This window comes from Pseudorca crassidens, chromosome 3, assembly GCF_039906515.1.
Source record: "Pseudorca crassidens isolate mPseCra1 chromosome 3, mPseCra1.hap1, whole genome shotgun sequence".
Classification (NCBI taxonomy): domain Eukaryota; kingdom Metazoa; phylum Chordata; class Mammalia; order Artiodactyla; family Delphinidae; genus Pseudorca; species Pseudorca crassidens.
In genome coordinates this window covers 169,505,504-169,531,515 of record NC_090298.1, presented here as the reverse complement: position 1 = coordinate 169,531,515, position 26,012 = coordinate 169,505,504, and the positions used below count along the sequence as shown (strand labels likewise).

At 56.9% G+C, this 26,012-nt stretch overlaps 2 protein-coding genes across 16 annotated transcripts in view; both read right to left on the bottom strand.

Annotated features, from left to right (window-relative positions):
• Nucleotides 1–10,083, bottom strand: part of ZFR2 (zinc finger RNA binding protein 2) — a 108,802-nt gene extending 98,719 nt beyond the window's left edge. For 5 of the 9 annotated variants that reach the window (XM_067734205.1, XM_067734203.1, XM_067734207.1 and 2 more), the window contains exon 1: nucleotides 6,241–6,798. The gene's annotated coding sequence lies outside the window, so the exon portion shown is untranslated. Of the gene's footprint in view, nucleotides 1–4,764; nucleotides 4,801–6,240; nucleotides 6,799–9,085 lie in introns of those variants that run through there. The other 4 variants (XM_067734204.1, XM_067734210.1, XM_067734209.1 and 1 more) reach the window with 2 other exon arrangements.
• A 148-nt stretch (nucleotides 10,084–10,231) lies between these two features.
• On the bottom strand, nucleotides 10,232–25,234 carry DAPK3 (death associated protein kinase 3). 7 transcript variants are annotated; one of them, XM_067734215.1, is made up of 9 exons: nucleotides 25,111–25,234; nucleotides 23,959–24,116; nucleotides 17,077–17,437; nucleotides 16,662–16,818; nucleotides 16,367–16,415; nucleotides 15,703–15,729; nucleotides 14,436–14,588; nucleotides 13,449–13,494; nucleotides 10,232–12,976 (listed from the first exon to the last, which is right to left on the bottom strand). In XM_067734215.1, the coding sequence occupies exons 2-9, from the start codon at nucleotides 24,018–24,020 to the stop codon at nucleotides 12,440–12,442; spliced, it is 1,392 nt and encodes a 463-aa protein (XP_067590316.1). In that variant the 5' UTR covers nucleotides 24,021–24,116; nucleotides 25,111–25,234; the 3' UTR covers nucleotides 10,232–12,439. The 7 variants fall into 7 exon arrangements, with proteins under 7 accessions (XP_067590316.1, XP_067590323.1, XP_067590319.1 ...); XM_067734222.1 differs by having other exon boundaries at nucleotides 16,662–16,791; XM_067734218.1 differs by having other exon boundaries at nucleotides 25,095–25,221.
• Nucleotides 25,235–26,012: the final 778 nt, after the last annotated feature.

Below are 26,012 nucleotides of genomic sequence, written 5' to 3'. Positions count from 1 at the left end.
GTTCACTTAAAATGATTAATTGTATGTTATGGAAATTTCACCTCAATAAAAAGAAAAGGAAGGGATGCGGGGAGGGAGGATCAGGGCACAGGGGCAGTGAGGGTTCCGTGTGCTTTCATGTTTGTCGGTGGCAAGAAGGCTGTGGGGCGAGGAGTGTGGGCGTCCAGAGCCCTGCCCCCCACTTGCCACACAACACTCCCACTGTCCTCTGAGCTTCCGGCAGTGGCATCCATGGAGTGGGGTCTCCGTGTGCCCCAAGGCTCCCTGCCCTTCACCACAGAACGGGCTGGGCAGCAGGTCGGCGCTACACGTCCTGTCCTGCCCTGGACTCGGGGTCCCAGGCTCCTGGGAAACTGCTCACTTCCTGTGCCCCAGCTGCGGGGAGCCTCCTACTCAGCTGCTGTCCCTTCTAAACACAGCCTTCCTGCCAACAGAAATCACCTAGCGGTGCAATCACCACTGCCCTTTGCCCCTGTGGCCTCACAATACAGCACAGAGCAAAACACAAAGGAGAGAGTGGTAAGCAGATGGACAGACGGACGGCAGCAGAGCCGGGAGGCCCCGCTGGGCCTGGGGCTCATCCCTGGCACTAGCTTCAGCTAAGGCCTCATGCAGCCCCTTCCCCACCAACCTGAAGACCCAGTGCAGATCACTAGTAGGGTGACCAACTGTCCCTATTTTCCAAATACTTTCCCTTTACTTTTTTTTTTTTTTAATACGTTGCGTGCCTTGCGGTATCTTAGCTCCCCGACCAGGAATTTGAACCTGCGCCCTTGGCAGGGAAAGCGCGGAGTCCTAACCACTGGACTGCCAGGGAATTCCCATCCCTTTACTTTATTTAGCATGGAAAGTCCTGCTTCCCCAGAAATCCCTCAGAACCAACCAACCGAGATGGTTGGTCACCGTATCTGCTAGTCTGCTGGGGGCTGCAGAACAGAGGTGAAAGTGCCCACAGGCCGAGAGTCAGGAGGGGCTGGGTTCCCATCCCTCCCAGGCCATTTACAAGCTGTGTACCTTATGGCTCAGAACACCATGTCCTGGTATGTTTGAGCAGGATTTGAATCTGTTAAGACTCTCCTTGCTTCAAACAAACAAAACCAAAAAGCAAACGACACTATTATGGGCTGAATTGTGTACACTTAAATTCGTATGTTGAAGCCCCTGACCCTTAGGACCTCAGAGTATGACTGCATTTGGAGGTCACTAAGTTAAAGTGGGGTCATGAGGGTGGGCCTTAATCCAGTATGACTGGTGTCCATATAAGAAGAAGTTGGGACACACCGAGGGAAGACCATGTGAGGACACAGGGAGAAGATGCCCACCTGTAAGCCGGGGGGAAAAGAGGCCTCGGGAGGACGAACCTTGCAAATCCAGAGAGACAGAAAGCAGACTCGTGGTTGCCAGGGGCTGGGGAGGGGTGGGGGGTGGCTCCTAGTGGGGATAAAACATTCTCAAGTTTTTTTTTTCTTTTTTCGGCCATGCCACGCGGCTTGTGGGATCTTAGTTCCCAGACCAGGGGTTGAACCTGCCCCCTCGGCAGTGACAGTGCAGAGACAGTGCAGAGACCTAACCACTGGACCGCCAGGGAATTCCCAAAATATTCTCAAGCTTATCGTAGTTGATGGTTGTACAACCCTGTGAATACACCCCAAAAACTGAAGTTTACACATTAAATGGATAAATTGAACGGTATGTTAATTCTATGTCAATAAAGCTGTTTTTTGTTTTTTGTTTTTTTTTTTTTTTTTTGCGTTATGTGGGCCTCTCACGTTGCGGAGCACAGGCTCCGGACATGCCGGCCCAGCGGCCATGGCCCACGGGCCCAGCCGCTCCACGGCATGCGGGATCCCCCCGGACCGGGGCACGAACCCGTGTCCCCCGCATCGGCAGGCGGACTCCCAACCACTGCGCCACCAGGGAAGCCCAATAAAGCTGTTTTTTAAAGTCCTCTGGGCCGGGAATTCCCTGGTAGTCCAGAAGGACTCAACGCTTTCTCTGCCAAGGGCCTGGGTTCAATCCCTGGTTGGGGAACTAAGATCCCACAAGCCTCGAAGCCCCCCCCCCAAAAAAAATCACCCAATGTGACTTTTATTTTATTTGGTGGCATTTCCAACACTTGTGACTTTAATAAAAAATGTACAAAAAAAATGTACAAATGACCATATACTCGCTAACAGCACGTAACTGTCACGCTAATAAATTAGTGCCTGCTTTAACGGGGCACTAAACATTATTCACTCAACAAATGTTTATTGGGTGTGTAGTACTTGGGGCAGCAAAGTATGGCCCATGGGCTAAATCCAGCCCACTGCATGTTTTGGTATAGCCCTCGAGCTAAGAATGGCTTCACATTTTTAAATGGTCATGGGAAAAAATAACAAGAAGAATTAAATTTCGTGACAGATGCAAGTTACATGGAATTCAAATTTCAGCATCTATAAATAAAGTTGTCTTGGCTGGCAGCCACACCTACTTGAGTACGTGTCAGCTGTGGCTGCTTTCAAGCTACACGGCTGAGCTGGGGGGCTGGGGTAGAGACCCTCATGTCTGCACGGCTGAAATCACTCATTTCCTGCAGCGTCTGCTGATGGCTGCAGTGTATGCAAGGTCTGGGGTGGAGGGTGGCGGGAAGAGCCCACTGTGTGTCCTGGAGGGCAGGTGGGAGCTGGTGCAGGGCGTGGAGGGAGCCTCGGACAGCCTGCCAAGGCCTGCCCTTTGTCACAGTCACGGAGCACGGTGAGGCTGATCCTCTGGTCACCAGGCCCGAAATAGTCCAGGATGGGATAGGGACACGGGAGAGGTGGCTCCGGGGCAGCCAGAGCCCTGCCTGGCCACCAGACACCTCGGTCACTATAAGAACAGTAGCGGGATGGGGGACCACCGCATCCTGATTGCACAGCACCTTCCCAGTTTCAGCACTGAAAGTTCCCCAACCTGGGAAAGGCCGGGCCCAGGCAAACTGAGACAGTTTGTCACCCTGATCGGGGCTGACCACCTTGAGTGGTCGGATTATTCTATGACCCGCCTTTCTAGGGCTCAGAGAGGAAAGGGACCTGCCCAAGGTCACTCAGCGGAGCTGAGATCTGAACACGTCTGTCAAATGCTGACCCAGGACCGTCTCCAGCCAAGGAGGTGTGCCAGGCGGCTCACCCTCGCCCCATCCGCCTTCAGTACCCGTATCCCGGGAAGATTCTCTCACTCCTCCCACAGCCACCTGATGGGCCCAGTGAATCCGGCCCCACCTGCCCCTGGCTGGGCAGCTCTGGGCACAGTGTGGACTCCAGCTGGGCTAACCTGTGCGTTTCCTGCAGCCCCTGCCCTCCCCAGACAGAACCCCAAGACTAACCTGACGTGCCCCTGTCACATCCACCAAGCACCCCCTAGGTCAGTGCCTGGCGGTCTTCCCAGGCCCCAGGATGGGACACCCTAAGACCGGGCAGCCTAGAGCGTAAGTGGGCGGCTCCAGAAGCTGGCCGCCTCAGCCCCTTCCTAGAGAGAGATCCCGGGGCAGGTAACGTGCCACCTGCGCCTCAGCGTCCTCCCCTGGGCTTCGGATGCCCATTGCTGCTGGGGTTTTGTGGCAGGTGTTGCCACTCACTGGGACAAGGAGCCCAAGGCCCGCCCCCCCACTCCAGGCCGGCCCCCAACCCCGGGGAGGGCACTCACACCTGCTGGACCCCTGTCCGGTGTTCGGGATGGGGGCTGGGAATTGTCTCCCATGCTCCTGTGACCAGTACAACCTACTCCTTTTCCGCAGATGAGGAAACTGAGGCTCCCGGAGGTGGAGTCCCTTAGCTGCAGGCCACAAAGGAAGGAAACAGGGTTCCAGGCCAGGCTGGTGCGCCTGGGACGCAGCTGTGCCCACTGTCCTGCCTGGGCTGGCGGCAGGACCAGTCACCACCAGGCTCCCCTGCGACCCCGGGCCCGGTGGAGGCCCCCCAGCTCCCGATGCCCCCAGCGCCTCCCTCCGAGGTTCCTTCTGAGGCCGTTCGTTCTCCTCCCACCCTCGTGACAGGGCTGGGGCCGCAGACTCCCCCATAACTGCTATGGTATTTATTAGTTTTCTTTATGAGTCTCGCTCATTTTATTGATTTTAACTAAATTCGTTGGAAGAGGAAACTTCATGGCCTTGCTGTGGATGGGAAACCTTGAATTTCCTGAAAGCACGTCGCTACAAACACTAAGAATGCCTGCCCCCCATCCCTCCCCTAAAATCATCCCGGGGAGGCCCAGGGATAAGCACTCCACCTTCCCGGAACGCTGAAGGCTAAGAACAACCTCAGGTCAGTGCTTCTCAACTGGGGGCGACTCTGCCCCCCGCCCAGGGGACACTGGGCAACGTCTGGGGACAACTGTGGTTGTCACACTGGGGGACTCCTGGCATCAAGGGGGTGGGGGCCAGGGATGCTGCTCCACACTCCGCAGCGCCCAGGACAGGCCCACAGCCAAGAACAATCCAGCCCGAATGTCAGCGGTGCCGAGGGGAGACACCCTGGACTAAGGGCAGAGAATTGGCTCAAACCCCCATCACCCTGGGACTCCCCTGGTGGCGCAGTGGTTAAGAATCTTGCAGGGGACACGGGTTCGAGCCCTGGTCCGGGAAGATCCCACATGCTGCAGAGCAACTAAGCCCGTGAGCCACAACTATTGAGCCCTCGTGCCACAACTACTGAGGCCTGCGTGCTTAGAGCCCGTGCTCTGCAACAAGAGAAGTCACCACAAAGAGAAGCCCGCGCACCACAACGAAGAGGAGCCTCCGCTCACCACAACTAGAGAAAGCCCACGTGAAGCAATGAAGACCTAAGGCAGACAAAAACAAATTAAACAACAAATTTAAAAAAAAAACGGCCCCTGGAGGCGCCCCGAGTGGGACTCGATGTGCAGAGAAGGCTGAGAGCCCAGGATTGGACAGACCCTGACACAAACCCATGTGACACACACACACTCACGTGCCAGTCATCCTGTGGCTGACACCTTGCTGGGCCAAGTCATTCCCCACCCCCGGGAAGTGGGCCTGGCCTGCCCGCACCAGGGAGCTCACTCCGTGGGGGAGGAGGTGTGGCCTCGGGACTGCTGGGGGCCCAGGCAGGTAGGCGGGACCCCACGGGCCTCTCGCTGGAACCTGGCTCCTCTGAGGCCACCCCAATTCGGAAGCCTTGCCAGGGAGACCCTACCCCACCCCAGCTCACTGCATACAGACAGGCGACCTTCCATGCGAAGCGTCCTCACATGGGCCCCTGGACAGTCCCCCCACCAGAGATCGGCCCTGGGGCCCTTCCCCAAATGTCCTAACAGCCATCGGGGGAGAAAGATGGAGGGAGAGGCTCCAGGCGGTGGGGCAAGGCTGCAGAGCCGGCTCCCGGGGCTTTTCTTTCCTCATTCTATTTCAGGACCCCCCCAACCCCAAGCACTTGCCACTCACGTCAAGTAGCACTCAGGGGCCATCTTAATCAGCAGTTACTCTGCCTGCCCTACCCACGTCCCAACAGGGCCAGGGCGGTCACCTCCAAAGGCTGCCTCCACCTCAGGTGCCGTCTGCCAGGCCCCCGAGGGGGCATCGCTGGGGCAGACTAGGGGGCCAGCCGGTGCCTGGGGGAGGAGCAGGCTGACCGGCACAGACAGGGGCAGCCATATGCCCTCCGCTGCCACTCAGGAGCCCCCCCCGCCAAGTCCTCCCAGCACATTCTGGAGGGAGCCTGGGGCACCCAAGAAATGTCCTCATCACCTCCCCGTTCCCTTTAAGTTTCTCTTCAACAAGCCCGGGAGGGGAGGGGGCGCAGAGGCAACTTTCAATCATGCAAACAGGGCTCACTTCCGCAGGGGTCTGGAAGTCCTCCCATACAGGGACCCTCAAAAATGCAAAACCCCGAGGGGTGGGGTGGGGGACACCGGGGGAGTCGGGGTGGCAGGGGGAGGAAGCCGCGCACTCCCCGAGGGGAGCCGGCACCACGGCCATCACTGCAAGACACACATGCATCCTGGGGTCACCTGGCCAGGGCAGGGGTCCCCGGCTCTCTCCCCTCCAGGACAAGGAGAATCAGGGAGGAGAAGTCCCAGCCCCCTCCTCCTCCTCCCCGCCCCTCACTGCCCTCCTCCCACCTGGGCCGGTTAAGTGCCCCCTAGGCTGTGTTTCAGACGTCCTTTGCATGGGGTATGTCTTTCACCACTGTTCTGTGTCTCACTTTTCAGGCCACAGAGTGGGGCCAGACAGAGGGACAAGGGGATGGTTTCGGTACTTACTTTTCTTTTTCTCTCTGTACAACAGGGGGGCTAAAGGTCTCGGGGGCTGAAGGAGCCTCTCAGGGCTGGTGGGTCTGGCTTTATAGACCACCCCGTGCCCTGGCAGCCCCGCTGGTTATTAATAGCGGCCACCGCCTCTTGCCCAAATATGGTCAGGAGCACAGCAGCTGTGGGTGCGCAGCCCCTGGGCAGGACAGGTGGCGCGAGGACAGCCCTCTGCCCTACGAGAGGCGGGCAGCGCTGCAGGGGACCGAGCATGGCCTGGTGACTCCTGCGCCCGAGCCCCCGAATCTAACAAGACACGCTTAGTGAGGGGGCGCCCAGAGTGTGCTAGACCCTGACACACCCTTGCCTCCAACCCTCGCTGCCACCTTAGAAACCACTGTCCCCAAGGACAAAGCTGGCACACACAGAGGTGCCGTGTCTGCCGAGAGCCAGGAGCCCAACTGGGCTGCACCGAACCCAGGCCTGTCTGACTCATTTTGCAAACGGCGCGTGACTAATGTGAGCTGTGGTGAAGGCCTCGATTGAGGGTGAATCTCACACGCTAGGAAAACACGGAGGGTCCCCCACAGCTGCCGCCGATGACGTCGGAGAGCCCAAGGCCCTCCTTCTCGAGGGACCGAGGGACCGGCTGGGCTCCTGCTGTCACTGCCCTGCCAGCCAGCAGAATGATTCAAGCAAGTCAGCGACATCCTCCCACAGAACTGGAGGCCACCTCATCCTCTTGTCACTAAAGGCTGCCTGCACACTCTGCTCCTGACTGCGCCCCAAGTGCCCTGCAGGGCCTGCGGCGTCCTTCTCCCCGGGGCTGTCGGTCCTTGTGCCTAATAAAGAGCCATCTACTCATCTGTCCGTGTCAGACGTCCTGCATCCAGCCACCCCTTTCCCCGCAGTGGGACTCCCACCCTCTCTAACTGGTGACAAGGAGGCAGTTGAAACACAAGTCACTGGGAATCCTCGGGTGGACCAGTGGTTAGGACTCGGCACTTTCACTGCTGTGGCCCGGGTTCGATCCCTGGTCGAGGAACTAAGATCTCGCATGCCATGCAGTGCGGCCAAAAAAAAAAAAAATACAAGTCACTGACCCAAGAGCCTCTGGCTCAGCAGCCCAACCATGACCAGCAGGTCTGTCCCTGCCCAGCCCGGGAGGGCATTTTGCCACAGCCCCAGGCTGCCTCACCAGTGATGCACCCCGGCCTGAGGGAGGGGATGTAAGCAGATATGGTACGGGTCCGAGAAACAGAATCAGACGCGGCTTTCTTGACATCAGAGAAGCCATTTTTTGGCCTAAGCCATTTTGGGATCTAAGCCTGGCCACAGTGTTTGTCCTTGAACAGATCTTAATAACTAGTGAGCTTAAGGAAACAAAAGAATGCAGGGATGAAAGACTGTTATCAGACAAGAAAAGGAACAACAGCGAAGATAATAAATCAGTTGTAAAGACTCGCCAGAAGCACTTTCTTGAGCTGTTCTGCCAAATTTATTTATTTACTGCCTGCCGCGGCATGCGGGGATCTCAGTTCCCCGACCTGGGATGGAACCCGTGCCCCCTGCATTGACAGCATGAAGTCTTAAGCACTGGACCGCCAGGGAAGTCCCTGTTTTGCCAAATTTAAGCCCCCTCAAGAGCTCAGCCACCAGATCAAGCTGGAACCTAAGCGATAATGATGTTGACCTTCTCTGACCCTTGTGATTTCAATCTAATAAAGCTTGGACTCTGCTGACCGCCCAAAATCTGAGCCCTCCCAGACCCTCTCCCCTCCCCAGCGGCGGGGGTGTAGGGCTGAGTGTGTCTAGAGGCACGATCGTGACCCCTGTGCCCGCTGCTGTCTCTCTCTGCAGCTGGTGTCACAATGTCCACTTGGAGAACTTGACCTACCCGGGGACACGAGCTCTGCTGGTCTGAGGTCTCATCCCTCTGACCTGATCAGCTTCCACAGTGCTCTCCAGGTTCCCGGTTACTCCTCATAGCGTCTCGGGGGGGCGGGGGGGACAGGCGGGGGAGCACCACCACTGTGCGGCAGGCAGGGAGGGGTATCACCGCAGTTTCGGGGCGGAGCCGGCGGTGATAGCTCAGCCTCCCTCACGCGCCATCCTCTGCGCAAGCTTTGCTCTGAGATAAACACGGGCTTTCAACACCTTCCTTGCAACGAGCTTCATGCACATGGCAGCCAAACCCTAAGCGAACCTCGGGGCAGGTCCAGCCTGACTCTCGCCAGCTGCAGGGACAGGGTTCACGGCTCCCCCAGCATCCGTCTCAAGAAGCAGGCAAGAAGACATTTCCACTTTGCATAAGAGCAAAACCAGATGCAGGGGGGACTTCCCTGGTGGTGCAGTGGATAGGACTCCGTCCTCCCAATCCAGGGGGCCCGGGTTCAACCCTGGTCAGGGAACTAGATCCCACATGCATGCTGCAACTAAGAGTTCGCATGCCACAACTAAGGAGCCCGTGTGCTGCAACTGAGCCCACGTGCTGCAACTAAGACCTGGTGCAACCAAATAAATATTTAAAAAACAAACAAACAAACAAAAAAGAGATGTGGGGAGCCTTCGCTCTGCAGACCTGCTGGGAGCCCTCTCTCCTCAGAGCAGAAGGTGCTAACATGCAGCCCCCCCAATCACACCCCTGAAAGAAAAGGGGCAGAGGGCGTGGCAGAGGGACAGGGTACCAAAAGAGGGGAAGCGAGAGTTGAATTGCTCGGTGAACCTGTAAGTGGATGCAGCACACCTTCATCAGCATGACTCAGCTACTGCTGTGTAACAAAGCACCACAAACCTAGTGCCTTAAAGCAATACGCGTTATCATCTCACAGTTGTGGGTCAGGAGTCTTGATTGGCTTACCTGGGTCCTGTGCTCAGGGTCCCTCAGGAGGCTGCAATCCAGGTTGTCAGTCCAGGCTGGGTTTTATCCAAAGGCTCGACTAGGGAGGGGCCCACTGTTAGGACCCCTCACGTGGTCGGTGGGCTTCGCTGCTTGCTGGCTGTTCCTTGCCACGTGGGCCTGTCCAACATGACGGCTCACTGCATCAAAGCCAGCAAGGGAGTCAGCTGGCAAGATGGAAATCATAGGCTGTGCAGCCTAACCACGGAAGCGACTCCATCACTTTCCCAGAGTTCTGTTGGTCAGAACCTGCCACGAGGCCAGCCTGCTCTCCAGGGGGTGGGGAGCAGGAGGCGGGGCTACATGGGGGCCACTCTGGGGCCTGCCTGCCACAGACAACATTAATAACAGCACGTCAGCCCCAGGGGCTCTACAAAGAGACAGCACTATTTGTAAGTGCTTGCATGGGCCAGATACACTGGGAGGTGCTTTATGACCACAAAGTGTGGTTCCCTGTGCCCTTAACTGACAGATTGAGGATGCCGAGGCTGCACTGAGCAAGATAACCCGGGTCAGGGGGCAGAGGTAATCTCCAAAACAAAGACACCTGCTCATGTTACCCACTGAAGACTCTGGGGAATTTGCCCTCAGCACAGAGGTGCTTTGGATACTGAAAGGGCAGGTGTGAGTCCAAAGGGAAACGTGGTTTCTACCCAGAAGTCTCCATCAGAAAGGCTGGATGGGTGAGGGCCCCGCCCCTGCCCCTATCGGGACAGACCATCGTATCCACCTCCTACCGCCATCTCCCAGGGCCTGACGTGGGGCCCACAGAACTGGCATGACTGGGGAAATGACGGCTGGATGAATGCTATTCACTGGTCCCCTGAGGCCTTCAGGGAGCCTCCGGCTCACCCCCCTCGGGGTCTGGAGACCCTCTAGCACTGCACGGAAGCTCCTCCCTTCCCATCAGAGGCACCCAGACCACAGCCTACTGATGTTATACAACTATCCATGCTGGGTGCCCCTTTCCTGCCGTGGGCCGACCGCGCTTTGCAACGCACCATCAGGGGATCTGCTGCTCAGAGCCCTGCCTTGAAGGCCTAATAACCAGGTGACAGCTGTGGAGGAATCACAGACCAACTGGAGAAACCTGAGTGGGTCCACCCATTTGACAAACTGAAATTTACTGAGATTTTAAAAGTGGAAGTTGTTGGTCAAAAACAGACAAATGAAAAGGGATGAATTGTACAGTAAGCCTTATCTCAATTTTTCTAAATTTAGTTTTAAAAAACCGGTGCGGGGAGGGATGCATGGAACGAGGCAACAGAAGGTCGAGCAGGCCGCTGGGAAGGAGGAAGAGGGTCAGAAGGGCCCTCTTTGGAACCACGTTCCAGACCCAGAGGCCGAGGCGAGTGGGAGCAGGAGCGGCAAGGACATCTCCTCCGGGCGGGCCCAGCGCGGTGCAGGGCAGCCCACATGTGATCCAGCAGCGTCTCAGGAGGAGCCAAGGGACAGGAAACCCCTCCAAACTCACTCTAGCTGCCTGGACGCCTCCACCTCACGGCAACAACAAGAGGCCCAGTCCACCTGAGCCCCAAGGTTGGAGCAGCCTCCAAGGTCCCCCAGGGCTGTGGGAGCAGGCAGTGACAGAGAGGGGGAGACACAAGAGGGCGGAGAGGCCGTGGCACCAGGTGACTGCCAAGGCTGGCCGCCCCTGCCCGGGCCCAAGCAGAGACGAGCAGGACGCCAGGGAAGCCACGCTTCACTTCCTCTAAGCTGACACACACGCCTCCGAGCAGCACACATACGCTTAGAGGTGTGTGTGTCATGCAGTGGAGCTCACGAGGGGCGTACAGCGGGCCCACCCCCACCCACGCCAAGCCCACATCTAGGTCCCAAGGCCTCCTCGGCCCCGCAGGGTCCTGGGCCTGAGCCCCAGCCAGGGCCACAGGTGGAGTACCTGCCCGCCTGCCCAGCTCCTCCCTGCACTCAGCCTGGGCTGGCCTCTGTCCTGAGGATTCCTCTCGGGCCAAGGGGGGCTGCACAGGGGTCCCTCAATTAACACAACCAGCAGCAGAGAACTCCGAGCTCAGAGTGGCCACCAGCCGGAGACCCACGTTCCACTGAAGCCTGGCTCTCAGGGCACTCTCTCTGGGGCGCAAGAACCCGCTCCAGGGCAGCACCTAGTGGCGCACAGCGGCACTGCCCGCTGAAACCCTCTTAACCCTGCGGTCCAGGCCAGCACTCGCCAAGGCTCCACCTCCAAGGCTCCACCTCCACCGGAGAGGGAGTCCCTGAAAACACCAGGCCAGCAGAGGCAGTCAAATAGGCGGCACAGAGCATGGGGTGGGGCGTTTGTAAGGGGCCCTGGGGCTCTCCAGGGAGGGGACGCTGGGAACACGGGCCTCCAGCAGCTACTCCGTGGGGCCCACCCGAGAGGTGCTGTCCTGAAGGCAGCACTGGGGGAGGGAGTGACACGGGGCAGGGCAGTGGGTGGGACCCCCACCGAAGAGTCAGCGCTGTGCGCTGACAGGGAGCTGGAGAGGAGGGGATGGTTCCACAGCCTGCCGCTGCAGGAGGCTCCAGGCGGCCACAGCTCTTCCCCCCTTCCAGGCCCCCAGCGGGCCTGCCTCAGGGAGAGAGTAGAGACTCAGCTTTGCAGATGTTTCCTTTACTGCATCCAGGCGCTGTGCCCTGCCACACACTGCCCCCAGTACAACCCCCAGACCCACACCTCCTCGAGGGCTGCGTCATCTCCTCAGCTCTGGCCCTGGTGCCCAGCCCCAGGCTGGGGGCCCTGCGAGGGGCTGGGGTATCTGAAGAACTGGGCTCAGAGACCACCTCCACCACGGACCCTGGAGGAGCAGCCATCTGTCTCCAGAACAGGAGGAGCCGGGGTGTCGAGCAGAGGCCCCTCCAAGTCTGAGCCCCAGGGGCGAGCCCAGGGCACTCAGACACCCCCGTCCCCACACCAAGGCTCCAAGCACTCAGACCACATGGAGGTCCTGCAGCCGCTGACCCAGGCCCTGCACATGGAGGCTGCCACCCCTACACCCTGCCACGTGTGAGGCATCTGTGTCCACCACGGCCAGAGCTGCCTTGGTGGTGTCAACCTCTTGCAGAGTTCCTGTGGTGATGCTGTCCCAGAAGCCCCCAGAGTCGAGATGCAGGAGGGAGGGGCTGAGCTGGGGCCTGTGGGGGGAAGACTCGGGTTGCACAGAGAAGGCCCACATCAGCCACATCCTCCTGGTGCAGAGCCGGGCCAAAGCCCTCCCCTCAGCCGTGGACTCCTGGGCCATGTGGAGCGCATCCAGGGCCACACCAGGGTGACGGGGGGCTCCCCCCGGGGTGCAGGACACTGTGCCCCGAGCGGCCCTAGCGGAGGCTGCACTCCCCCCCCTGCAGCTTCTCCTGCTCCATGGCGCGCACCAAATCCTGCACAAATAGCATCTCGGAGGCCACCTGCTTGGCCAGCGCCTCGTAGCGGTTCTCAAGGCGGCTGAAGCGGCGCCTGAGCCCGCTGGCCCCCAGCAGGGCGCCCTTGGCCTCCTCCTGGGCCTGCCGCTGGAGCGCCTCCGTCTTGTGCAGCTCCTGGCGCAGCCGCCGCAGGTCCTGGCCGATGCTCTCGTTCTCCTCGCGGTACCAGGCCTCCTTCTCCTCGTAGATTGCCGTCAGCGCCTCGATGTCCTCGTGGAACAGGCGCCGGCTGTGCTCGAGCCCACGCAGGCCCTCCTCGGCCACTGCCACCTCCTCCAGCACCTTGGAGAAGCGCTCGAAGTTGACGTAGGTGTTGTTGGGGGGCATGCTCGAGTGCGACTTGATGGTGTACTCCTTGAGGCGGGCCGTCTTCAGGCGCCGCCGCTCCGGCTTGCGGCCACTGTCCTCCCGCCGCACGTTCCGCCGCCGAATCGCCTGCAGCGGGAGGGGAGGGTGCCTTGGACTGGGGGGCCGGCAGGGGGAGACCCCCCTGGCCCACGCCCGGCCCTCCGCTCGCTTTTCGTCGGCACTCAGCCCTGCCCATTCACGTACACATGCTCCTGGTGCTTCCACGCTCTGACAGCCGAGCCGAGAATGGATGGCAGACTACCTGGCCGTGCCACAGACCACAGAGCCAAAAGCATTACTCTCTGGCTCTTTACAGAGGTTGCCAACCCTAACCCGGGCCTGGAGGTGACCCCTTTCTGGGAAGTTCTGGGGAGGGAGCTCTGCTACGTGCAGAGGGGCCGTGGACTCCAGCCGGCGCCTCCGTGAGATGGCTCCAACACCACGTCCATGCACACCCCGCACCCCACACCGTCCGGGTCCGCTCCCCTGGGGACCCTCCCCCATGCCAGGGGCTGCTCACACCTGCCATGCCTACGTGGGGGCAGCCCCACTGCCTCACCTTGATCCAGGAATGCTCCAGGCTCTGGGCAATGGTCATTCTCCTCCTGGAAGAGCCCCCAACCTTAGTTAGTTGCACGTGGGCCACTTTACCATCCTCCCCAACGCAGACAGCAGGAAGGGGTGAGCCATACTCTCCCTGCTGCAGCTCTGGCTCTCAGCCCCACCTGTGGCTGACTCAGGCACCCACCCCTGGGGACCCTCCCAAGTCCCTAAAGTCACCCTCCAGCCCAGCAGCAAGTCCCTGAAATGACCGTGAAAATACAGGCACCATGAAGAGCTTCCACTCTGCTTGGCCAACCACAAGGAGCCCATCAAGGGGACTGGGGGTGCGGACTCCAGGGTCTCCATGTTTTCTGAGGGGTTTCATTCACAGTGTTGACACCTAACACTGGGGTCTCACAACTCAGGCACCTATAGGAGGAGGCTGGGGAGGACTGTGGCCCACGGGAGCACCTCTGTGTGAATGAAGGCTCCGTGCTGCCAGCACAATTAGATTTTTTTTCTAGGGAAAAAAACAAATACTAATCTGGAATCTTATAAAAAACCTCCTATCTCAAACGTTGGCCACAGATTCAAAGCTTAAGGACAGCTTCTTAAGAGGGCCGACCGGGCTTCCCTGGTGGTGCAGTGGTTGGGAGTCCGCCTGCCGATGCAGGGGACAAGGGTTCGTGCCCCGGTCCGGGAAGATCCCACGTGCCGTGGAGCGGCTGGGCCCGTGAGCCGTGGCCGCTGGGCCTGCACGTCCAGAGCCTGTGCTCTGCAACTGGAGAGGCCACAACAGAGAGAGGCCCACGTACCCGCAAAAAAAAAAAAAAAAAAGGGCCAACCTAACTCCTCTGTGCTATCTCCAGCCCAAAGCAGAAGCCGCGCCCAATTCCCAATAACAGGAAGGTGGCGGCTCGGACGGATGTGTTACTTGTCCTCGGCCAGAGCGCCCATCCTGGGGGCCTTGCCAGGCCCTCCCTGCCCAGCCCAGCGCTCCTACTTGGGGTCTTTGACGAGCAGCCGGCGGATGAAGTCCTTGGCCAGCTCGCTGGTGTTGCTGAAGTACTCCTCGTCAAAGTCGTAGTTCACGGCCGAGATGTTGGTCAGGGTCTCCTGCTTGGTCTCTCCCAGGAATGGTGACGCGCCACTCAAACTGGAAGGCGGACACCGGGCTCAGTGGGGCCGGACATCCCTGCAGTCACCCCACAACAAGGCCACTGCCCAGGCCACCACCCGACTCCGCCATGCCCATAAAGGGGGCAGACGTGGAGGAAGGGCGATGCCGGGCCCCGGGCCACCAACCACAACTGTGCCCAGCCTCCAACCAGAGGCAGTGAAACTCCACTGCCCAGCCAGTGAGGGGTGCTGAAACGAGTGGGCAAAATCTCTGCAGAATCTCAAGGCAGCTACGTAGACGCACAGCCTCGAAGCACTTCCCTGAAGCGTGTAGTAGTTAGAGGGAAAACGGCTAACTTTGGGGGGAGGTGGCGGGGAGTCCTGGCCGACACTGCAGACGTCATGTGTCTTCCAGACATGCTGCACTGAGGCCACAGCACCACACTGTGAGGTTATGGGTACGTGATGCTGTGACTTAGGGTGACAAATGTGTATGTGGTCTTCACTCCAATCCTCAGTACACAGATCCAAAAACCCTTGTCATTTCCTAAAACCCAAGGTGGCAGCATCTTCTGTTATAATATTTGGTCTTTGTTCCCTTTCCTAAAACAGCTCGGGGTTTGAGATGAAAGGAGTGTTTTTGTTGTTCACAACAAGCCCCCTCCAACCACACCTGAGTTGATGCCACTGAGGTGACTTTGGAACGGCCCTAAGGAGGGGGCCGGTGGCCAGGGAACCAGCAAGTGGGGTTACAGTGATGGAACTTTCATCCTCACCCCTGACCTCCAGGAAGGGGAGGGGCTGGAGGCTGAGTTACTCTCCAACAGGCCCGTGACTGAGTCCACCATGCCTAGGAGCTGCCAGCCGGAGGATGACGGGGACATGCCGTCCCGGCCCAGGGCCTTGCACGGTTGTTTCACACGATGAGGCCCTGCCTTCTGAACTCTCCTGAACACACCTCTCTCTCCTGCACAAATTCATTCATTCACTCATGCATTCGTCCATCCATCCAGAGTTCCCAAGTGCCGCGACACGTCAGAGAACTGAGGGTGCTGCCTTCCACTTGCTGTCCCCACACAGAAGCCTCCCTACCCTCCTCTTGACCCAGCAGGGCCCCGGGAGGGGGCAGGAAGTGCCGAGCAGGTACTCACAGGATGTAGGTGATGACGCCAATGCTCCTGGAAGAGAACACACAGAAGAGATGGGGGTCAGCTCAGCCAGGGGCACAGCACCCCAACCCCAGAGCCCCAAGGGGGCTGGGGGGCCCAGAGCCCGGTCGGCAGCAGGCCCATCAGCCCCAGGGACCCTCTCCCTCCAGGGGCTGCACAGCCCCCAGCAAGGCCCTCGCTCTGCTCAGAGGGTCTCAGGACTGGACACGGAAGCGCCTTTGACCACACCTGCCTGTTCAGGCTCAAACTGGCCGGGGTCGGGGCGGTGTGGACAGAGCCCAAAGGCACCACAGACGTGGGGCCCTCGACGGGGCTGCTGTGGCCGAGGGTAGGGCTGGCAAACTCCTTCTCTAAAGGGCGAGACGCTGAGCGGGGCTTTGGGGGCCACAGATGGTCTCTGCCACACGTTTGTGTGTTTTTAACACCCTCCAGAAACGTGAGAACCATTCCGAGCTCATGGGCCTGGGTCGTCGGCCAACCCTGTTCTAAGGCAGCAGTCTGTCCTGCCCCTGCCCCACAGCTCCAAGACCAGGAGAACAGGCTACACCCCGGCCTGCGGCTGTGACCGGCAGCTCCTGGGGACAGATGGGGGATGCCCTGAGGAGAAGCAACGAGGGCAGCCCTGGGCCCGCCACCCCCCACTCACCACATGTCCGCCTCCAGACCCAGGGGCTCGTAGTTGACAATCTCGGGAGCTGCAGAGACAGGGAGATAGGGTCAGGTGCCGGGTATGGCTAAGGGGGAACCAGCGGACAGTGCCCACTCAGGCAAGGCTGGCCCTCGGCAGGGAAAGCCGGGACGGTGACAGCACCAACGCCAGGCCTTAAGTTCCCCGTGTCCAGCGCCAGGGCCAGGAAGGGAAACCTGAGGCCAGTGGGCGTGCCTCACCCCATGCCAGCTAGAAATCCTCCAGTGCCCCCAAGGCCCACACCGGGCCTTACCCACGAACTCCGGGGTGCCAAAGATGTTCTTGAACTCGTTCCCTGCTTCGATTTTGTGGGCGATGCCAAAGTCGATGAGCTTGATCCGCGGGTTGGGCACATTTTTGTCCAGGAGCATGATGTTCTCTGGCTGGAGGCAGGGCGGGAAGGCAGGGTGCTGGGCAGGAGGCAGTGCTGCTGCTGGCCCGCCACCTCAGGGAACAGCACCAGGTTGTCCCTGAGCACCTCCCAATCCCAGCATGCGGGGTTTGTGCAGGCTGACCCCGCACAGGTCCAGGCCTGAGCCAGTCCGTCTCCCCAGTGCCCCGGGCAAGGACATCCTGTGCCGAGGGGAGGTGGACCCTCTCGGCCCCCATCCTCACCCTCCCTGGTCAGGCTGGTCCCCAGCTTTGTCCTGAGGGCCCAGCGGGGCTACCTTGAGGTCGAAGTGGGCGATACGCTTGGAGTGCAGGTAATGGACGCCGTCCAGGATCTGCTTGAGGAACTGGGTGGCCTCGTCCTCTGTCAGCGACTCCTTCTCCGCCAGGAAATCGAAGAGCTCCCCGCCCGAGACCAGCTCCAGGATGAGCACCACGTCGGTCTTGTTCTCAAAGATGTCGTGCAGCGTGATGATGTTGGGGTGCCGGATCTCCCGCAGGATGTTCACCTCCCGCTCGATCTCCTCCCGGCTGACCCCCCGGCGGCTGGACGACAAGCGGCGCTTCTTGATGAACTTGGCCGCGTACTCCTTCCCGGTGCCCTTCTGCCGGCATTTCCGCACAATCGCAAACTGGCCGCTGCAGGGACAGAGCGGGAGGGGAGAGTGGGGAGTGGGCGCCGAGAGGGACACAGGACTCTTGGGACCAGGCCGCGCTCGGATGACGCAACCTCCTGGGACAGTTCGTCCCAGCTCCTGGCGCCATGCTGAGGTGCACCCCACCAGCTGGAGAATGCACCCCACCCAGCAGGGGTGCTCCCACGCGAGTGCAAATTGGTGCATAATACAGTGGCTACCTGGCGTTTCTGCAGCAGTGAAAGAACAGAAACAGCTCCACGTTTATCAAAAGGGAGCTGGACTCCCATCATGGTAAGTCAGGCAGAATTTTCGCAGTCTTGGAAAAGAACGACTCTCCATGTGCTGACCAGAAAGACACCCATGGACTTCCTGGGTGGTGCAGTGGTTAAGAATCCACCTGCCAATGCAGGGGGCATGGGTTCAAGCCCTGGTCTGGGAAGATCCCAAATGCCGCACAGCAACTACGCCCGTGCGCCACAACTACTAAGCCTGCGCTCTAGAGCCCGCGAGCCACAACTACTGAGCCCGTGTGCCACAACTACTGAAGTCCGCGTGCCTAGAGCCCGTGCTCTGCAACAAGAAGAGCCATGGCAATGTGAAGGCTGTGCACCGCAACGAAGAGTAGCCCCTGCTCACTGCAACTAGAGAAAGCCCATGCGCAGCAACGAAGACCCAACGCAGCCAAAGATAAATAGTTAAAATAATAAAATAATTTTAAAAAAAGAAAAGAAAAGACAGATACCCGTGAAGACCGGCTCAGTGAAGACAACTGCAGGATAACACAAGGAACAAGATTTTTCTGGGTAAAAAAGGTACATGCTGTACCCACCTATACAGGTATGTTTATGTGTGTAGATGCCGGAAAAGAGGTCTGAAGGACACACACCAAGCTGTGAGCAAGAGACATCTCTGAGGAGCGCGACTGAGGGCAGTGAAAAGGGGTTTTTACTTTTTATTTGATATGACTCTATAAGATTCAACTTCTCACAGCGTTATTTCATCATTGTTTAAAATCTAAGAAAAGATAAAAAACCACTGAGTTCAAAAGAGCTTCTTATTCAGGGACTTCCCTGGAGTGCAAGTGTTTAAGACTCCATGCTCCCAGTGCAGGGGGCACGGGGCCAATCCCTAGTCGGGGAACTAAGATCCCGCATGCCATGTGGCTCTGCCAAAAAATAAATAAATAAAAGGATGTCTATCACTTTAAAAAAAAAGAGCTTCTTATTCAATAGGCAGAGTGAAAGAAGTACACACATTTTCACAACAAGAGAGAAGAGTGAGGATGTGGAGAAACCAGAACCCAGGTGCATGGCTGGTAGGAGTGTGAGACGGGGCAGCCGCAGTGGAAAACAGTCTGGCGGTTCCTCAAAAGGTGAAACATGGAGTTACCATCGGACCCAGGAACATCGCTCCACAGAAACTTGCACACAAATGTGCACAGCACCATTATTCACAGTAGCCATAAGATGGAAATAACCCAAATGTCCCTCAACGGATGACGGATACACAAAATGTGGTCCCTCCACACACGGGCACATCACTCAGCCATGAAGAGGAGAGAGGCACTGACACTCGCTGCAACGTGGATGGACCCTGAGAACACAATGCTCAGTGAGAGAAACCAGACACAGAAGGACACACAGGGTGTGATTCCATTGGTGGGAAACGTCCAGAACAGGCAAATCCACAGACACAGGGGGTGGATTCCTGGTTGTTGGGCTGGGGGAGGGAATGGGGGTGTGCCTGCTCATGGGGATTAGGTTTCCTTTTGGAGTGATGGAAACGTTCTGAAAGTATTTAATGGTGATGGTTGTAAGACCCTGTGAATGTACGAAAGATCACTAAATTGTACACTTTAAATGAGTAAATTGTATGGTGTGTGACTTGTATCTCAAGACCCCTGGTATCTGAAGAGAAAGAGAAACTCTCTTTACTGCACTCCAGGGAGCTGTCCAATGTCCGTATTCTTTCGTTATCTAGGAACTTACGTTAACTTGCTTTCACTCAAGAATTGAGTGAAAAAGGCCAGAGGGTAAATATTTTAAGCTTTACGGGCTATGTGGTCTCTGTCACAATTCTTGTGTGTTTTTATAACCCTTTAAACAAGGAAAAAACCATCCTACGTTTGTGGGCGGGCCATACTGAACTAGGTGAGGGCCGGATGTGGCCCAAAGGCCATGGGTCGTGCACCCCAGCCTCCAGAGGATACATGAACACACACGTGAGCAGAGAAACTAATTCTAAGACAGAAGGCACACATTCCAGACAAGAAACATCAACCAGGCGCCACTGGGGGTCAAGGGAAAGGAGACTAGGTGACTACATGACATCTTGTGGAAATGGGGGACGAGCACGCAGAGGAAGGAATTGTGCAGACGGGCCTTGGGGACAGGAGGGGTCTCTTAAGTTGGTGACAGCACAGGGAGGACAGGCCAGACAGAACGAGAAACGAGTGAGGGGCGCCTCTGCCAAGCCAGCAGGGCCCTCAGAAAAGCCAAGGGACCCAACTGGGTGTGTCCCAGTAAGTGGACCTCACTGGGATGCCCAGGACCACCTGCAGCCAGCAAACACCTGAAGCGCTGCCCTCGTGAGCATCAAGACACAAAGGCGCCCACGGCAGACCACTGCAGACATGCTCCGAGCACACTCAGGCAGGTGAGGATCAAGGTGGGGAGTGCAAATTATTACCAACCAAGGTAGGCTAAGTAAGGGTCCACATCCGAATCCCCAGAACCTGTGGACACGTCATCTCATGGGGCAGAGGGCCTTTACAGACAGAATTAAGTTAAGGCCCCTGAGATGGGGATGACCTTGGATTCCCTGGGGGGCCCAGTGTCATCACAGGGTCCTTGTAAGAGGGAGGCGGGAGGATCAGAGGCAGAGCGAGATGGGAGATGCTGCGCTGCTGGCTGTGAGGATGCAGGAGAGGCTGCGAGCCAGGGATGCGGTGCCTCTAGAAGCTGGAAAAGGCAGGAACCAATGCTGCCCTGGAGCCTCCGGAAGGACCAGCCCTGCAGGTCCATTTTAGACTCCTGACTCCCAGACCTTTATGATAATAAATGGGTGTTCTTCTAAGCCACTAAGTTCTGGTAATTTGTTACAGCAGCAACAAGACACTCAAACACTAGTATAAAAGCCAAGAGCACAGGTCAGACGAGAAGTGTCAAGTGTCCCTGATCAAGCCTCGCCCCCCGCTCAGAAATCCACGCTATGCTCTTGCCCCCACCTCCACATCTTAGCTAACATTCCCCACACCTGAAAGGCCTTTCCCCCTCCCCTCTGCCGACATCAACCAAGCAAGTTCTTCCAGGTCCACCTTCCATCCCACGATGACGCCTGACGGTAATAACTTCGAGGGCTGAGTGTTCGCCACGTGCCAGGAACGCTGCTAAGCACTGGACGTGTGGCCTAATTCTCAAATACAAGGATTTTTCTCCCCTCTAGCTTTATTCCAAGCTGAACTAACAAAAAAACTAACAAAGAAAGAGTTCATGGGAAGAGGGACAAAGACACTGTTAGGTGCTGAATTGTGTCCCCCAAAATCCTAACCCCCAGAACCTCAAAATGTGAGGTAATTAAGTACAAATGAGATCACTGGCGTGGGTCCTAATCCAGTATGACTGGTGTCCTTATAAGGAGATTATAATAAGGACAGGAGATTAGGATACAGACATGCACAGAGGAAGAAAATGTGAGGACATGGGGAGAAGGCAGCCGTCTACACACCAAGGAGAGAGGCCTCAGAGGGAACCAAGCCTGCTGACACCTCGACCTTGGACGTCCAGCCTTCAGCACCGTGAGAGAATCAACCTCCACTGTTCAGGCCCTCCAGTCTGAGGCACTTTGCTACAGCAGCCCGAGCTGACGAATACAGACACACACAGCTCTCCATGACGTGGAAGCCAGGCTGGAGGTCTACAATGACCAACAACAGATTCATTTATTTCCCAAGACTGTCCAGGTGACTTGAAGTAGGAGGAAAGAACCCTCCATACACATCTGCACAGGCGCACAAAGAAACTCACTCCCAGTTCATTCAGCCCGTGACTCTTGGGACAAGGAAACATGACCGTGCTTTGTTCGAGACAGGCAGAAGAAGCTGGATGCCCACCTCTGGTTCCAGCACTGGCTCCAGCACGCCTGGGCTTTGCAGCCGGCAGGGCGTGGCCTCAAGGTCTGAATCCTGCCTGGCCACTTTTAGTCTGTATAGCCTTGGGCAAGACGCTTCCCTGCTCTCAGCCTCAGTTTCTTTATCTATAAAATGAGGATAATAACAGTACCTGCCTGGCAGGGCCTTTCACAGATGAATGGAAATGTAACAAAAAAACAGCCCAGGACTCAGATGTCCAAACATCTGTAATTTATACAAATTGCAGCACAGTATGCACAGTGTTCTGTGGCATTAATCCTTCACCTCATGTGTCTCCAAGAATGTTCCGGATCATTACATAGGGCAGCGCTGTCCAAGATGGCAGCTACTGGCCACATGGAAGCTGTCCAGCCCATTCGAATTGACATGTGCTGTGAGTGTACAAGACACACCAGATTTCAAAGGTGCACATCAATAAAAGGCAGTAAACTATTTCATTAGTAATTTCTATAATGATCACAAGCAAAATGATAACAGTTTGACATATTGGGTTAAATAAAATACATTATTAAAATCATTAAAATTAGGACTTCCCTGGCGGTCCAGTGGCTAAGACTCCACGCTCCCAATGTAGGGGGCCTGGGTTCGATCTCCAGTCAGGCAACTAGATCCCTCATGCACGCCACAACTAAGAAGTCCGCAAGCCACAACTGAAGACCCCGCATGCCGCAACAAAGATCCCACGTGCCGCAACCAAGACCCAGTGCAGCCAAATAAATAAATTTTTAAAATTTAATTTAAAAAAGGTTAATTATTTAAAAAATTATTAAAATTGACACAGCTACTAGAAAATTTCAATAAACTCCCTACAAGGCTTGCATTATACAAGTTGCTGGGCTCTTTTTTTTATTTAACATTTTCATTGGAGTATAATTGCTTTACAATGGTGTGTTAGTTTCTACTGTATAATAAAGTGAATCAGCTATACATATACATATATCCCCATATCCCCTCGCTCTTGCGTCTCCCTCCCACCCTCCCTATCCCACCGTTCTAGGTGGTCACAAAGCACCGAGCTGATCTCCCTGTGCTATGCGGCTGCTTCCCACTAGCTATCTATTTTACATTCAGTAGTATATATAAGGCCATGCTACTCTCTCACTTCGTCCCAGCTTCCCCTTCCCCTCCCCGTGTCCTCAAGTCCATTCTCTACGTCTGCGTCTTTATTCCTGTCCTGCTCCTAGGTTCTTCAGAACCATTTTTTTTTTTTTTTTAGATTCCATATATCTGTGTTAGCATACAGCATTTGTTTTTCTCTTTCTGACTTACTTCAGTCTATGACAGACTCTAGGTCCATCCACCTCACTACAGATAACTCAATTTTGTTTCTTTTCAGGCTCTTTCTAATGGCTGCGTAATATTCCATCGATGAGGCTATGGTGCTGTGACAGGCACTGAAGAGGCTTCCTGTCTTTTGCTCACAGAAAGTCCTTATAGCAACTCTCCCTGTCCCTAGATCCTTAGGTCCATGTACGTACTACTTCCACGGAATTAACTCCTAGCAGCAGAATCAGTGGGTTAAAGGGAACATACATGGTATTTTTGCTGACTTTTGCCAAACTACTCTCAGCAGCAGGTCCTAATACATTTTCAACAACAGAGTCTGAGACTTTTTTGGGGGTGGGGAGACGGCCTGCATTCTCTACCACTCTATCGGAGGAAATTCCTAAAGGAGGGACTTCAGAATCCTAAATGAGCCCCATACACTCTCTCAGCAAAGGCCTGATGAACAGCTCAGTTATGGCTCAGTTATTTACATTCCATTCTGGTGACATCATGGGGCTGGCCAGCAACAAACTCACCAAATAAGGTCTGAAGCTCTGTGGGGTGGGGGGGAGGATGGTGCCTGGCAGGTCTGAGGGGAGTGGGGGGAGGGGGCACTCCCAGGGGACGCTCCAAGGCCCAGCCCAGCAGGAAATCAGCTGCTGGCTGGATCGGGAAACCTCCGCTCTTTCCCACAAGAATGCCAACCATTGGCAAGGGTGTAGGCCCAGACGGGAGGCCTTCCCTGGAAACGTACGAGAGCCGGGGAGACTCAACTGCCCTCCCACAAGAGAGGATTAAAGAGAGGGACAGACCCTCACCAACAAAACCTGCCAACATCTACTGCTCTCACGCCAATTCCAAGCACCGTATTAGGTGCCATTTGTGCTCAGTTATGTTTCTCCCCAAAGGAAATGCACAGAGGATGTCAGAGCAAGAATTCCAGGCCCAGACTGACTGACTCCAAAGCCCAAACTCGTTCCACAGCACATGATATCGACTCATCCCTTCTTGGAGAGTGGGATAAAGGACAGGAGAGGAGATACACCCAGAAAACCCCACAGCGGGTCTCTCCCCTGGTCGGAGCCCCATCAGAGGGGAGAACTCACCTGCCCAGCTCCTCCCCCATCTCATAGTGGTCTTCCACATCTTCCTGCCTGAATGTGGACATAGCAGCCGGTCTGCCTTCCAGCACCTTCCACTCCAGTGCAAACCCAGTCACAGTGGCCCGGGGGACAGGACCTCAGGGAGTCCTCTAGCCGTGACCCTGGAGGAGGAGACAGGGAAATAAGAAAGGAGTGAGATGCCAGCCATTACTTCTAGGTCAATGGAGTGACCTGCTCCCCCAAAAGAGGTTTCACATCACACCATGCTGAAATTCCACGGTCATTGTAGAAAGCACTTGCAATTGGTGGGCGGGTCAATTCCATGTGTCTGCTCATTTAGATACCACACCGCCCCGAGGTCAGTGTTAGCCCAGCTGTGCCACCTCCACCCCCATAGCTCCCAGCCACAGATCTCTGCTTCCGCACACAGCACCGCAGTCTTCTTCTGCCTCTCCCTCCTAGGCTTCTCCCAACCTGCTTGTCCAGAGCCCCACACACTCCTGCAAGTTCCCCACACTCTTCACACCCCCAAACGCTGGGGCTCCCTGATTCCCTGCCAGACCTCCAACACGCTTCCATCTCCCTACCCATCAGCGGCCTCAACCCCTCTTTCCCTTACCCACTAACCCCTCCTCCTCGGCTGGTCTCTTAACACCCTCTGCAGCGCTGTGGGTAATCTCTTGCTCCCCCCAATCCTGAATTCCCCAGGAACTGGACAATAGTTTCCAAGCTCCTCCAAAGGCCCCGACCCGCTCTTGCTTCCCCTGACCTCCACCGTTCTAGCAAAGCTAACTTCTTCCTCCCCCCGTCCCCGAAGGCACCCCTCCAGGTTTCAAAGGCCCCACCCCGGTCTCCACACTCCCAACGGGCCTCCTCAAAGGGCCACAGCTGAGAGTCTCCTCCATCGTCCTTCTCCCCCGACCTTCTCCCAAGCTCCAAGGCAGACCCCGACGGCTTCCTTCAGAGACGCCTCAAAGATCTCCCCAGCCCCTGACGTCCCTGCTCCAGCGTCCCAGAGACCGCCACGCCCCTCACAGGCCCCGGCCCAGCTTCTTCTCCCGCCCAGTCATCCCACGGGTCCCCAAACGTACCCCCCCGCTAAGATCCCCAAGGGCCCCCCCAACCCGCCAGCCTCGGACCGAGCGCGCTCCGCACCCTCCTCGGCCCCGCGCCGCGAACCGGCCCCTCAGCCGCGCTGCCCGCCGCCGCGTCCTCAGGCCCCGCAGCCTTGGCTGCCTCGACGCGCCGACCCGTGCGACGTCACCGCGCCCTCCAGGGCCCGCCCCCAAGAGGTGGAGCCCACCACCCATTGGTCAGTGCGACCGCCGCTCGTGAAGCCCGCCCACCGCCGCCTTCCAGGCCCAGGCCCTCGCGCGTCCCGCCCTCCTCACCAAAATGCTGCCTCGCCTTTGGCACAGGCTAGGCTTCCCGCAGGTGATTGGCTGTAATGAACGCCTGTCAAACTTACGGAAGTCGGCTTTCCGACTTCCGGCCCCTGGACCGCCCCGCCCGTTCTCCTCTGACCGGGGTCCTGAAGCTGGGAGACGGGATGCTGAAATCCTGCATCCCTATTCCTGCCTACCTTGGGCATGAGATAATGCGAATCCAAGGCCCAGCTCCGGCATGACAGCCGTGAGGTGAACCCTTGGCCTGCTTTAGTCCCTGAGTGGCAGTTTACTTCTCTGTAAAATGCTAACCATATTCCAAATACATAAAGATGCAAATTAGGAGATTGGTCTGGTGTTGCCATTAATGCTTGAGATTTTTCTTTTTAATTTTTATTTATGTATTTATTTTTGGCTGTGTTGGGTCTTCGTTGCTAAGTGCGGACTTTCTCTAGTGGTGGCGAGCAGGGGCTACTCTTCGTTGCGGTGCGCGGGCTTCTCATTGCGGTGGCTTCTCTTGTTGCAGAGCACAGGCTCTAAGCGCGCGGGCTTCAGTAGTTGTGGCGCAAGAGCTTAGTTGCTCCGCGGCATGTGGGATCTTCCCAGACCAGGGCTCGAACCCGTGTCCTCTGCATTGGCAGGCGGATTCTTTTTTTTTTGTTTTGTCTTTTT